At 32.0% G+C, this 14,503-nt stretch overlaps 1 protein-coding gene and 1 pseudogene across 1 annotated transcript; one reads left to right on the top strand and one right to left on the bottom strand.

Annotated features, from left to right (window-relative positions):
* Nucleotides 1-10,777: 10,777 nt before the first annotated feature.
* On the bottom strand, nucleotides 10,778-11,316 carry LOC149513976 (defensin-like protein 276). The gene is made up of 2 exons (XM_089746228.1): nucleotides 11,212-11,316; nucleotides 10,778-11,103 (listed from the first exon to the last, which is right to left on the bottom strand). The coding sequence occupies exons 1-2, from the start codon at nucleotides 11,288-11,290 to the stop codon at nucleotides 10,916-10,918; spliced, it is 267 nt and encodes an 88-aa protein (XP_089602354.1). The 5' UTR covers nucleotides 11,291-11,316; the 3' UTR covers nucleotides 10,778-10,915.
* A 1,746-nt stretch (nucleotides 11,317-13,062) lies between these two features.
* On the top strand, nucleotides 13,063-14,423 carry LOC111287371 (BTB/POZ domain-containing protein At3g05675 pseudogene; annotated as a pseudogene).
* The last annotated feature ends 80 nt before the right edge of the window (nucleotides 14,424-14,503 follow it).

Raw genomic sequence — 14,503 nt, 5'->3', positions numbered from 1 at the left:
TCATAGTTTTTATGTCTTCTTGGTGGCATGGTCTATTTTCTTTGGGACTAACTTTACTTGTAACTCATTGACTTCTCTATATCAAATATTCAGGTGTGGCTTTGTCTGTTTATCTCTCACGATCTACTTTTTGAGTCTGCTTTCATTTTTTGATAATCTTTTTTACCTTTCCTAGAAATCTTGATTCTTCAAAAGAGAATTCCAATTCCTGAAGCCTATGAGTCATCGAGACAAATTGCCTAGACCCTAATTATCAATGAACTAGTGTCGATGCATAGCTTATACCTTCCCACAGTCATAAGAGTGAAACCTATGGCTTGTCACCACACTTGTATAACATAGCTTATTGTGGCATCCATGGAGCTCTCTATATAACCTGAGCACTAGTGAGGTTTTACAAAGTTAATACCCACTTTTCCTTAGTCTTTGATTCTGGCCACTCATCATTGCAGCATTCTTCAATTGGCTTACTTTTATTACTATAAGTAGGATGAAATTTCCCCACATGATGTTGAAGATGACTTTTTGCCTAAATGTAGAGTAACTATACATATCCTATGAAACATCTTTCTCTTCTTCGATAATGGTTTAATGATCTAAATGTTTCTGCCAGTATAGAAGAAATATGATTGATTTTATTATCCACTTGCTCGAGAAAGTCAATCACTGATACCTCAATATGTCTCAAAACCTTTAAAAAAATGATCAAGCCATAAATTGTCAAAGCTATCATTCTCATGCTTCGTTCATCCTCTAAGTGTTTGATGATGTAATCATGTATGATTTCTCACGGGATGCAATCATTTTTACCTTTTATTTGAATATATGAGTTCATATTATGAGTGGAAAACTCTATCATACAGGCAAATTTCTTTCGAGATCTAAGTTTTTGACCTCGTCAATAGATTTTGTCTAGATTGAAAAGATGCAACCATAACAATGTAGTATACTCTTAGATCGTTATAGTCATATCTATTTCATTAAATATGAAACATATGTATGCAAGATCCCAAAATTGAACTAAAGCTTTTATCAACTAATTTTTTGTAAACACCTCAAGCAGTGAAGCAATATGATCGTATTTTTTCTTAAAAGCCATCTTTCGAGAAGTTGTTACACAGTACCAGATCTCGACCAACTCAGAGATGTTATTTTGTTAAAGTCCTAATTTGATTTCTTCAGGTAAAATTTCTTATTCAAATTCTTTCAAACAATTTTCTATTATATTTTAAGATTCTAATGATAGAGTTATCACCACATTGGTCTCTTCACACACAGTGAGCTTCAAAGTTGAGAACATCATGATGGTGTTTTCGAAGCAAGACTAAAAATCTTCTTACTGATATCGGCATATTGACAAGCACATCCCATATGTAAGTGTTTATGATGATGCATGATCATGAAACGAAAGGAGAGCAAAACAAAATAGGGTTAGTAATCATATTAAAATAAATATTCCCTTATGTGTCCTAATTTAGAGTATAATCTACAAAAATGATATGGCCCTATCTAAGGTTGGTTTTTTAAAGTTCATTATATGCATGGTTTGGTAATTAACATAGGCTAAAAAGGTTCCTAAATTGATCCTCACTGTCATCCACTATAGACTAGTCAAGCCTTCGATCCTCACCCATAACGGGTTATTGACGGAAAGGGTTTTAACTTGAGTGAAAATATTTCGCTAGCCCAAGCAGAGGCATTATAACCTCACGAAAGCATAGGTACTCTACTCCTTCATAAAAAGGGATAGATTTAAGAATCTGGATATAGAGCTCGTGCATGAATGCAAATGTGTATGTGTGTGAGGGAATGTAACAATTATTAATAAAATTAACAATATAATTAGTAGTAATATAAAATAAGTACAATAACATATCAAAACTAAATGAAACAAAAATAATGTATTCTAAAATGAGATAAGAAATTAAAATTAAATATAAAAAAGAGCATAAAATCAAATTTTGGATGACACATGTTTAATTTTGGCTTAACTCTTAAAGGTTTCGAATGGAGTCGCCAAGTTGTCATAACGATTTTTCGTTCAGGGGGACTTGATCGTTAGATTTGATAAAAATTTTCGGAGTCGCCACCAATCTTTTTAAAGGGTGTGATTGGCCTTCCAAAAATATATTCTTTTAATAAAAATCTTAAAATTAATTAAGATTTACTAAAAGAAGTTTAGGTTTACAAAACCAAGATTAGGTCCAGGAGTACGGTTATGAGTGAAAAATGTATCAGCACCCTCACATCATCCGTTCGAAGAACGGTACCAATTAAACATGTGTAATCTTTTTAATTTTGATGATAAGGTATTTTATATTTAAATTTAATTTCTTAAAATTTATTTAAAATTTTTTTATGAAATTATTATTATTATTATTATTATTATTATTATTATTATTATTATTATTATTATTTCGTATTCTATAAATTCTCCAACGCTTTGACAAAATTTATAAAACATCACTATTTAAAAAATATTTCGAGAAAATTAATCATTCATAAAATTTTCAAAATCTCATCATAAGATATTTTATTTATTTATTTTAAAAAGAATTTTAAGAACATCCCAACTCTTTGGTGAGTTTCCAAAATTTACTAAACAAATTTTAAGATTATTCCGACTCTTCAATGAAATCCTAAAAATTTTGAACAAATTTTAGGATTATCTCAACTTTTAACAAGATCCTAAATAAAAATTATTTTTTTAGTTGAAGGGAATTAATTAATTAATTAATCTTTATTATGATTATTTTATAAACTTTTTATTATTATTAATTATTAATTAATTATTTTTATTATAAAAAAAAATTAGATTATCTCGACTCACCGGTGAAATCTAAATATTAATATCTTGTTTGTATTAATGAAAATCGAACTCTTTCAATTTTTTATTTTTTTTAAATGTTCAAAATTTTAATTATTATTACTTTTTCATTTTTATTTTTTTTATCATTGTTTTACATTGTCTAAATCAATCTTTATTTTAGTAAAAGTAATTTTGAATTATTCCAACTCTATGGTGAAATCCAAAAAATTATTTTTACTTGCAACAATTAAAGAAAACTTAACTCTTTAGCTTTCTCTAACAATTACTTTTAAAAGATTCATTTAAACAATTTTTCTTTTCTTTTATTTATCATTTTTTATAATTTATTACTTTTTTTAGCAAAATTTATTTTTTAAATTATCCCAACATTTTGGTGAAATTTAAATAATATTTTTGCTTGTAATAAAATTTTATTTTCCTTAAATAGATTTTTTTTTTTTTGCATATCATATTTTGTAAGTCCATATTTTATTTTAGTATTGTTTTTTTCTATATTTATTTGTTTTTAAAAAAAATATTATAGTAATAATATAAAATAACAATAATAATAATAACAAAAATATCATTAAAAAATAACATAAAAAATAATATAAAAATCAACATAAAATAAATCAAAATCAAAACAAAAAATAAAAAGAAAAAGAAAAGAAAAAACCTGTGAAACGGGTCGAGTCAGCTTACGGGTTGACGCTTGGATCCTAGGTAGGTCGAGTGTGGATCAAATGCCCAAAACGACGTCGTTTTGAAGTGCCTATAAATAGGCCAAAATCAATTTTTTTTCTTATTTTTCTTTCCATTTCTCTCTTTCTACCCCAAAGCTTCTTTCTTTAAACCTAAACCCTTCTCATCGGCAGCCACAATTACCTAATTTTCAATCGATCGGCACCGTGCACTGGTGGTCAAAAACTTCAACCAACGTTGAAAAATTCAAAATTCCTAGATTTTGACAATAAACCTAGATTTCGGTCATCGAAAAATTTAAGCGGTCACCAGAAAATTCAAATTTTTTCATATCTTGACAATCCAAAAAATTTTTTAAAAAAATTCCCAAATTAATCTTTTTTGTTTTCTAACCACTTTCTCAAAACCAGATTTTTCAAAAGAAATTCTCAAACTTCTTAGATCGAGAATTTCATTCCCAATTTTTTTTTTTTTTGTGTTTGCTGTTGTTCCTCTATCAAAGAGGATTGTGATTGTTGGTTTTTTCTTTGATTGTGTTCCCCTCTTTTCTTTTTTCTATGTGTTTTTTTGATAGAGATTAGCTCTATTTATAGAGCTTCTAGCAGTCAAGATCTCAGATCTTCTAGGATCTTTTGTGAAAATTTTGAATATTGTTCAGTGACTTTTGGTCACCAGATTTCATGGTGTCAAGTTAGGCAGTGTCAGAAAGAAAAACGGACCATTTTGGCAGCTTGATTTCAACTATCAGAGTTGAAACGAAAATTTTTTGACTTTTTTTTAAAGGTTAATAATAATAATAATATATAAAAATAATTAATTAGTCAAAATTTGTGTCTACAAAGTCAACTAAATAAGAATTGAAACTTTAATTTAGGATCACCCTCCACTCGCCCAAATGCAAGTATTTTTAGTTATTACATATAAATAGTTTGAGATTTATTTAAATATCGTATAAGAAATATAGATTATTAATTAATTTTTTTATACAAAGAATGATGCAATCTGGAGATAAAAGAAGCGATTGAATGTATTAAGATTCAAATATCAAATTTGCTGAATATCATCTCTTAAGATAATTATATGAATCAATTGTGCTAAATTTTAAATTTTATTAATGAATTTTTATTACATTATATAAAACAATTATGTAGTTTTCATGAACATATATTTATATATACAAATAGTCTATTTTGAATATAAAATTTAACTCAATTAGTTTAAACAATTATCATCCAACAAATATAAAATTCAAACTTAAAACTTACAATCCTTTTCTTTTTACCATAGTGCGGACTCTATAAAATAATAGTCTATTCTTTTTTAGTAAATTAGCCAATGCAAGGGGAAAAACAATTAATATAGTCATCGTTTACATTCCTTCAAAATTTCCCGATTGGTTGCCCAGAAGGTGGATATGGAAAGTAAAGGATCAATATTAATTTACTCTTCGTCACCATAATACTGTTCTAGATAGTAAGGTCTCCAGGTCCTCCGGCAGCTTCTCAGGTAGTGTCAAAAGAGAATCAAAGTCCAGTTTTAAACTATACATAAAAGGTAAAATCCATTGATCTTTTTGCATGTGTAATCATTCCAGTTGCTTATTAATTAATTGGCTATCTCTCCTTTTTCTTTCAAAAAAAAAAAACTTTAGGTTCATCATATTCTTCCTCCTCCTCCTCCAAATTAAACTAGGTTAAGGGAAAAAAATATTCCATCTAGCTTAAAATAAAATTATCACAGATATATAATCATATAATCCCAGTTCCCCAAAACTTGTGTTCCTGATTATAGAAAAATAAGAACATGTGATGATATGAATTAGAGCATTGGTGCCAATTATAAGAAGTAAAAAAATGATGAGTATTATCTATGCATTATTGATACATATTCCATGCAGTTTGTATAAATGGAGGCATTGTCCCTGGCTACAACATAGAGTTACCAGCTACAGTTTTGTTCTACTCTAGATATATGTGTAGCTCATTGTTTCACTGATCGGATCAACAAAATTTAATTTCTTCTTGTACAGATCCAACAAAGCAAAGATACGTATCTTTGATTCTCTCTTTTTCTCTCTCAATTTATATGTATTTCTTTTTGAAAATGTAGGGTATCCTAGGTCCAAACTCTAAAAGCTAAGGGGACATGCATTATTCCTCATAATAGAATGAAAGGAATGTTGGGGCAGTAGTGCATGAGAGGGTCCCCAATGATATCTATTTCTCAGTCTTTTCTCACAGTCTGAGAATCTTGACTTAGCCCTACCTCCACACTCCCAGTCCCCCTTAATTGTAAAATTACCGATGCCCAAATCTCCTTTTCTTTCAGTTCCATTTCGATTTGCCCTCTGTGATCAGTTTTCATGATCTGATCACGCTTTCATCTTTTCCAAATCCACTTATCCAATCCCAATATATCCCACCATCTGAAACCCTACAAAAACATTATCCCACCAAGCTTTTTTCATCAAACACATTCATTTTGATCTTAGTTGGTTAGTTAGCATTGGCAATAATAAGGTTTTGTTTTAAACATCATGGCAGCCCACTTCCCTTTAGTGGGTAGGTAATGCTGCTGAGATAGAATGAAAAGAGAGCAGTGAACGACCCCAGCAGTGATTGTAGACGCAAAGTTGCAGCATTTATCTTCAGCATCCATCGAATTCACACAAAAACACTTCATTTTTTAGATGGCAAAGCTTATGATTCTGTCTCGTAGAATCAACACAAGCTTCATCATAGCCGTTGAGAATTAAGTCAACGGCATATCAAAGAGCCTTTTTTTCCACTTTTTTTCTACTAAAAGAGGAGAACTAAATCTAAGAGCAAGATTTAGCTTTCATTAATGTCTTGAAACTCTTATCTTTTTTAACTTTCCCTTTTTGTTGTTTATAAAGAACAAAGTCCTGCTTGCATTACAAATAAAAAAACCCTGGCATGAGACGATGATTGAAATCAAAACAACTGAGATTTTGCTAAAATTATTGCGTCCTTCTAACATGTAGCTGATCAAAGCCTTTATTCTCCTTGGAAAACATGCTTTGTCCTGTAAAAATGGACAAGGGGTCCAATTTAAGGGCTACCGGACAGAAAATATTATGATGGGTGATTATTATGTTACGTCTCTTTCTACCCACAGTGGCGCATGTGATTGATATTCTTTACTGAGTTTTGACTTAAGGTAAAGGGGAATTTGAAGACTTTTTTTTTCTTTTTTTTGCAATACTAATAGTAATAATAATTAATGGTAATAATTACTAACCCAAGTAGGCAATATAATAACTACAATCTTTTTTGCAATTTGAGCTCGAGAAATCACTAGGAATGACAGTAATTTTTTTGTTTCTTGAACAAAGTGGCTTTGTCTTTTATTATAAAGAAAATTCAATTAAGTTACCATGATGAACTTTTTTCTAATTCATCACTTGCCAGCTTGACATTAGACAAAATAAAAAAAAAAAAACTATATTTTCTTCTATTATACTTTACTAACCTTACCTCCATATCCAATTTGAATTTAAAGCACCATTCTTTTGTTTTTTATTTTAAACCTCTATAATTTGAGAATGAGAGGAACTTATTGGAATTATACTAACTATATATGCCGCAATTAAAGTCTTTTAGGACTCTACTTAATTCAATTACAGCAGACTCTGATTATATGATGAGCTGGATTATTAGTTATTAATTTCTGTACAATAGGAGAACCTTGAAACTTTTAAAACAGTTAATAGCATTGAAACAGCATTTTGAATATCAAAGTTTTTGTTTTCGCAATTTAAGAGAATTAAGGTAAGTATAAGAAAGGGAAATTGAATATCAAAGATTTCTTTTACTATAGGGAATATATTGCCACATAACATAGAATTAAAATGCATTTTTTTTTTACAAAAGAAGCCGTAACTTGAAAATATAAGAAAAGATTATAAATACTAAAATTTAAACTTTATATTTATTAATATTATTTTTTAAAAGTGATTTTATAAATAAATTGAATTATATTCTATATTCGAATTAAAGTGTATTTGACTATTAAGAAAAGAGTAACATACAAAGTCAAGGGTTGCTTACCAATTAAGATGTAGGAGTAGTACTAATTATTCAAAGAATGTCTGACAAATATATACATATATACATATATATATATATATATATAAATAGCTATCATTTGATTCATGTTAGATAATATTAACTACTCGAGCTAGATGCTGTTCTACAATGCTATAGCTCAACCTTTCTCGACATTTATGGGATTCTCTCCTTCATCATCATACGACTTTATATATTAATGTTCATTGATTGGTTTAGGTTGACATTCTCAAAGACATTATGTATGTATATATCAGCAATGTCTTTTTTTTTTTTTTTGCGCAATCGCCTACAAGACTAAAGAAGATTATCCAATATTGAGAGGAGGGTTAAGAACTAACCAGTCAATCAGGTTTAAAAAAAGGGTTATTATATGAGAAGAGTGGATTGGAAAATACTAGTGGTCGAGAGTTTTTATTGAAGAGACCACTTTCAAGAGAGACTTTGTGTGTCATTATTACGCGCACTGCCCATAAAGAGAAATGTTCAGAAAGGCTTTTGATGATCTTGTACTTTCTTTACTTGTATGTTTAGCAACCCACAACTACAAAACTTACAGGACTTTGATCAAGACCTTGAATTGATCATGCAATGCAATATTTCCTGTATTACTCATTTTCACCCCCCAAGCAAAAGCAAAATGTGTTCGGTTCTTTCTCACCAGTCACCAACCAAAAAGCACAAAAGCTTACAAGGAATCTCACTCCTTCATCGGAAGCCAAAGCTGACAAGGAAATGGAGTTTGCTACATAAGCTTTGGGATTGTTCAATAAAAGTGCTACAGAAATGCTAATCAAAGCGGAACCCTCCACGTTACCACCCCAGAGGAACAGATTACCATGTAAAATAATCCTATACATAAATTCTATACCATTGTACTTTTTTAGCTCCAAAATTGGTAAAAGTTCAATGTGAATTCACCACTGTGCGTCTTAACATTTCAATTACAACGAGGCTTGTCCTCGAGGGCCGTGGATAAATATGCACAGTCATGTATCTTTATCTTTGTGGAATATGAGCTGGGTAAAGATATAGCGTGTGAAAGCTCAAGAGCAAGAAAATGTGTGTGACCAAAAATTGCAAATTTGTGTGCCGTTTCGGTGGGAAATGTGCAAACAATATCATTAAAACAGATGGATTATGCCTTGGCACAACTGTCCACTACCAACTGGAAAAAATAACTCAACTACATGTGAATTAAAACTATAGCGAATTATTGTGATTTTTCTAGGAGACAAATGGGTTTTGAATCAAAATCTACCCATTGAAGCCATTGATAACTACGTTGAAAGATCATTGCTTTTAACTCCTCCAAAGTCCCATATGTCACTCCCTGATATCAAAAAGAAAGAAAGAAAAAAGGCAAAATGATGAAGAAGTTGACTGAGACTAAGAGTACAGTGATCATAAGCTGCATGCATTGTGCAAGCAAAGCAAATGACTCCTTCCAATTGCAGAAGCATTTATTAGCGAAAGCTAAAAGAGTTTAAAGCAGCAATCAAACACTAATGAACCAATCACGAAACTCTGTGTTTAAAAAAGAAAAAAAAAGTTGTTCTGTCCTGCAGGCAGGCCCCACCTTAAGGTTTTTGAGGTCCCCCAAACAGTTCTTACGGGCCTAATCGTTGGAAACAAAAAACAAAAGCTCCCTCTTCCCCTACGGAAGGCAAGGCAACATCACTCCCGATAATTATTTCCGACTCTAGATTAAAAAAACCGTGACGAGAGACAGAGAATGTCTACCCTTCTTTCCTACAAACATCTGTCGTTTCACAGCTTGGATTCCCTCTCTGAGTTCTCCTTCCTCGGAACCCTAAAAATCCCTTATCATGGGGAATGTTAATTATTTAAATAAATTAAATTATTCATATTTTTTACTAGGAAATAATAAGAGGAATATAAGTTAGAAGTCGGTAATAAAATTTTTTTAAAGGCCATTACTTTATTTTTGCCTTAATTTTAGGATGACTATTGGTCCATATGTACTAGAATTTCAATTCTTTAAATTTTAATTTAATCTCAAAAAGTTTCTTCTTGTTTCAAAATTCATCCCAATCATATTTATCCATTTAAATTTAAATCTTATTACTAAACCTATGAAGAATTTTGTATTTAAATCTATATATGCTTTAGAATTCGGATTATGAACACTAGAAATGCAAATTATGACGACGTCTATGAGAAAAAAAAATGGGATAAAAATATGTGTGCAAGTGTAACTGACAGGTGGAGGTTCAAATTTTTATAATGATTGACGTGTGTCACTGAGATGGCAGTTTTTTAGGGTTCGTACTGCCAGTGATAGAGGAGGCAGGTAGCCGGATGCCTCAGATGCTTTTCACTTGTCAGTGGAATGGTTATTTCTGGGGAAGGGTTCGCTGTTGCCAAGACAACAAAGTTCCACATGGTCCCCATTTCTGTTCTTTTGCCACGTCATCCCCACATGCTTTTTGGGTGGAGTGATTATGATGATGATATCACAGGTAATAATCCCTGAGAGAGCGCTTTTCAAATTTTCTTTCTCTTCCCTCTGTCTAGGTTTGCCCAATTTACAAGAGGGCATTTTGGTAAATGAGATTCTACCCAATCAACCCAAGTCTAAGCCCATAAAATTAAAGAAATAGGATTTTTGTTTGCATTTTTTCAATATTGGGCCACGCATTGCAAATAAAGCCCAAATGCATACATCCTACTTTGAGGATAGAGAAACCATACCAAATATTATTAAATTAAGGAAAATGTTAACCGGTTCTGACATCGGTTAAAGAAAAAATTTGTATTTAATACGTTGTTTCTTCTTCAATTTGGTGAAAATAATTATTAAATGCAAAAGCATGTCCCCAAATAATATTTTAACTATCTTTTAATTAGTGTCTATAAACATCCATTAATTGTTCCCTTAAATTAAATATAAGTCTAAAACAACGTTAGTTTATATTCAATGTTGAATTCATTCAAATCTAAGTAATTGGAATTATTTAATTATTTTTTTATATATAAATGAAATATTTGATTATAATTATAATACGTATTTATAATTTTAAAAAAAATTCAAGAGAAAAAAAAAAAAAGAATTGGAATTGTGCTTCATTTTTAACAATTTGTTTTGTTAACCCAGAAGAATTTTATAAAGGCGGAAGAGACATTGAAAACATTGAAACATTGAAACATTGAAACATTGAACCTTAACCTTGTGAAAAAGAAGTGACAATTGTTATACTAAGTTGGGAGTTGTTAACACTTTATTTTCTTAATGATTTTAGAAGGGTTTGCATTGGAGAGAAAATAATCAGTGACATAATTTGATTGAAAGGAATCAATCACTGTCAATACAACAACAGCGGTTTCCACCAGGGGAAGAAACACACTTGACAGCATCTGGGTTGCGGCCCAAGGCAGCACATGGTTGCCTACAATCTGGTCCAGTGCTGCATGTACCAGCAAAATGGCAACCTTCAGCAGTTGTCTTATTCTCTAAACGATTCCCATTGCATGGATTCGTTTCTACATCCACATAAACATAAAATAGGGGTTAGAAAAATGAAAAATGGGAATTAGTTACTTACAAAATAGTAGTAAATTTGACTACATAAATCTAACAGAGATCAGTACCATGAAACTTTGCAAACGAATGAGAAAAGAGCAGGAAAATAACCAGAAGGTCAGCAACCATATGCTTTGACGAGGCCATAACTTTTGTTAATTGTTAGAAAAAAGAGTTGTGCACGGGGTTTTATAGTAGACTAGTGCCGTCTAGTCAAGTAATAACTTTTCATTCAATTTGCAATCACAAAACCTTGCAATATGAATGAATCTCATAACTATTGTTCAAAGTAGGATGGGCTTCTCACATTTCTAGCAAGGCGATTTTTATTGCTTGTGTCCTTTTTAGGTGGGAATCATGAGCTTTCTACTCTGTACTCTCACATGAGAAGGATGAATGCAAGTCTTACTTGGCATAAGGATCTTAATCTGTCTAACACAAAAGTAACATCTTCTCTCCACCAATCACTTGTTACCTATCATAGGTTAATGTCCCAAGATTTTACATTTTTGCCCTTCAATGTCTGTTTAACTACGACCCCCTCAGAAGAGTAACCCACCGGTCATGTTAAACATGGGGTATGAGGCCAGTTGTGTCATTTCAAATGCTTGCCTTTAAGGTGCTTTTCGGTTTGTCCATATTTCATACTTTCATTTCATTACATGTAACTGAACTCAGTTTCCAGACACAAGGAGCTGCTTTTCTGTGTTCTTTACTTCAGCAGATTTGTTCTGTTAAACGTGAGAGAGAATTTATGTCGGCTCTTAATGCAGTCTGGGATATAAGACTTAGTTTGTTGTTTAAATGTAATCTGGGTCTTTGAAAAGGTCAGACTTTTTTCCTTAATTCAGATTTCTCATTTATGTAGTTTTCTTTTCTTTTTTTTTTATTAATGCAATCAATTCAGATTTCTCATTTATGTAGTTTTTTTTTTTTTTATTAATGTAATCAATATTATGTTTAATTGTTTATTGATTTTGCTATACTGTTCATCTTGGGCATGTTTGAATTAATAGCATAGCATTTATGGTAGAGCTTAGAAAATTTCCGTCTTTGGATCTTGTTTTGTGAACCTCTGTTTGGTTGCCAAGGAAACACATGGAAAGTTTTGAAGGTCATAATGCTCTATGTTTTATTGCTTTGGATTAAAAAGAAAAATCAATGAAGATATGGCCGCTAATGAAAAATCTAACTTTTAAACTTCAATTTTTTCTGTTATTCATAAAATATGATGCTTAAAATTTCTAACTTTTAATCTCTTCAGTGACATCTAAAATCCACCTAAAATGATTTTTTGCTTTAATAAGAAATAAAACCCATTATGTTTTTCTCAAAAGAAAATTTGATGAAGGATTTGTTATCCTGGAAGCAAACTTTCTTGCAGGGGCCTTCCTAGGCTATGGAATTGATTATTCTTGCCTGATTGAAAACATATGGCTGTCCTAGCGATTGCACAGATGTCTCAAGCCCTGTGTTTATGCTTCCTTCTTACTTCAGTGCCTCACAAAACACAAATGCCGATTTTTCTACTTTTTTTTTTCTTTTTCTATTTTGTGATGGATGGATGAGTGCTGTGAACCGTCTAAATGCGGGTATATGTTTAGCTATTGATATTCAAATATGCTGGAAATATTGTATGTTACCCTTTGTTCTTCAGCTCTTTGGATGTGGAAATGGTTTACACTTTTACTAAGAAACATTTTTGGGTCATACAGATAAGGAACTGAGATATTTTTCATGATATTATTATTATCATTGGGCTTGTGCACTCTTGCACATTAGTAGTTTGTGTCTTTGGTGCAAAGAAGCATATTTTGATCGAGGAGGATTGCTTTATTGTCATACTTTTTGAATTCATGTCAGTTGCCAATCCTTTTTCTTTTCTGCTGAACTCCAGTTTGAACATTTCTTTCAGCTGTGTGAACCATGAATTTCATCTTCCTTCTCTCTGCAAATGGACCTAACCGCTGTAGCCAATCCTTGCAATCTAGGTGACAGGAGTACAGTGATGTCTTTCTACATTTGAGAAATGGTGAAGGAAGACCTGAATGGTTCTACTCCCTCTCCTCCGTTCTCATAAATAATAGCGTGTTCTTTGCGGATCATCACTCTAATCCAGATTCTGTCCCCTGCATTGAGATTCAGAGCTCAGACTCTACTTATAATCATCAAGTTAACTTTTGAGGTTAATGTATCTCCCTACTGATTCACTATTGGATTCCCTGGACTTGGTTAAATATGCTATTGGTGTTCTTCAGTTAACAGTTGCCTTCCACAGTGAAGACATCTCAAACTGCTGCATCCAGTACTTGGAGGCTATTCCTTGGGAGGAAAAGGAAGAGGAACAGATTTTAAAAGCAGTCTCGAAACTGGGGCCAATAGCCATGCCCATACTGATGAGGACCCAACCAGTAGATTTAAGTGCCATAAAAAATGTATTTGTCTCAGCAATTCGCTTTGCCACCCTTTGGAGATGAGCTTAAAACATCTGCACAAGAACAAGTGGAATTCCTGCTTGGAGGGGATGAAGACACTTCATTAGTTACAGCGGATGACGTAGTAAAATCGGTGGTAAAAATGGGTCTTTCCCAAGGTTGTTCATCATTTGAAAAGGAATTGTCTTCCTTGCTTGGACACTGCTGAGATCGTAGAGAAAAGAATTTTGCAGAGCCTATCCAATGTTGAGTGGATTTGTAACATACTCACAAAGATGGATTTAATGAAGGACTTTGTTTCTAGTAGGGCTGAAATGTCTGGTAAAGCTTTGGGGTAGTAGAAGACAAGAAACTTGATAATGTCGTGTAGGGTTTGAAAGTTAAGCTTGTAAAAGTGACTAGGAAAGTAGATGCAGTTGGGTATGGAAATGTGATTCTCCCTGCACCATGTCGGATTCAATTGCTAAAGACATGGCTAGCCTATATAAGGAAGACAAAACCTCTCCTAGTTGCAAAGGGCAACAAGGATACAGATTTTCCTTACAAGATGGATGAAGACTTGTGCCAGAGTATTGAGAGAGCAATTTGTATCGTTAGTGTTAGCATTGCCATCGAATGATCAAGCCAATATTCTGTCAGTCTAGATGAAAACCGAACAGGTTAGGTATCCTGACTTGAACGAGGCATTTGAGGTATGGTGTTACCGAACCAAGTCAGCAAAGAGAAGCCGATGGAGGGCTTTTATAGAGTTGGCAATACCACCATTAGCCTTTGATTTGTTCTCTGAAGTTGTTGTATGATTAATTTCTAATATTAATTGATGGTGGCAATCCCCATTCATGTAATTCTAACTCCATCAAAGCTCTAGATGATCCTTTCACCTTTTTTCCCCTTCAATTTCCACGTTGTTTCAGGCATTTGCTCG

Source organism: Durio zibethinus, chromosome 17, assembly GCF_047325235.1.
Source record: "Durio zibethinus cultivar Kanyao isolate XHJ-2024 chromosome 17, ASM4732523v1, whole genome shotgun sequence".
Lineage (NCBI taxonomy): Eukaryota > Viridiplantae > Streptophyta > Magnoliopsida > Malvales > Malvaceae > Durio > Durio zibethinus.
This window is presented reverse-complemented; position numbering and strand designations above follow the sequence as displayed.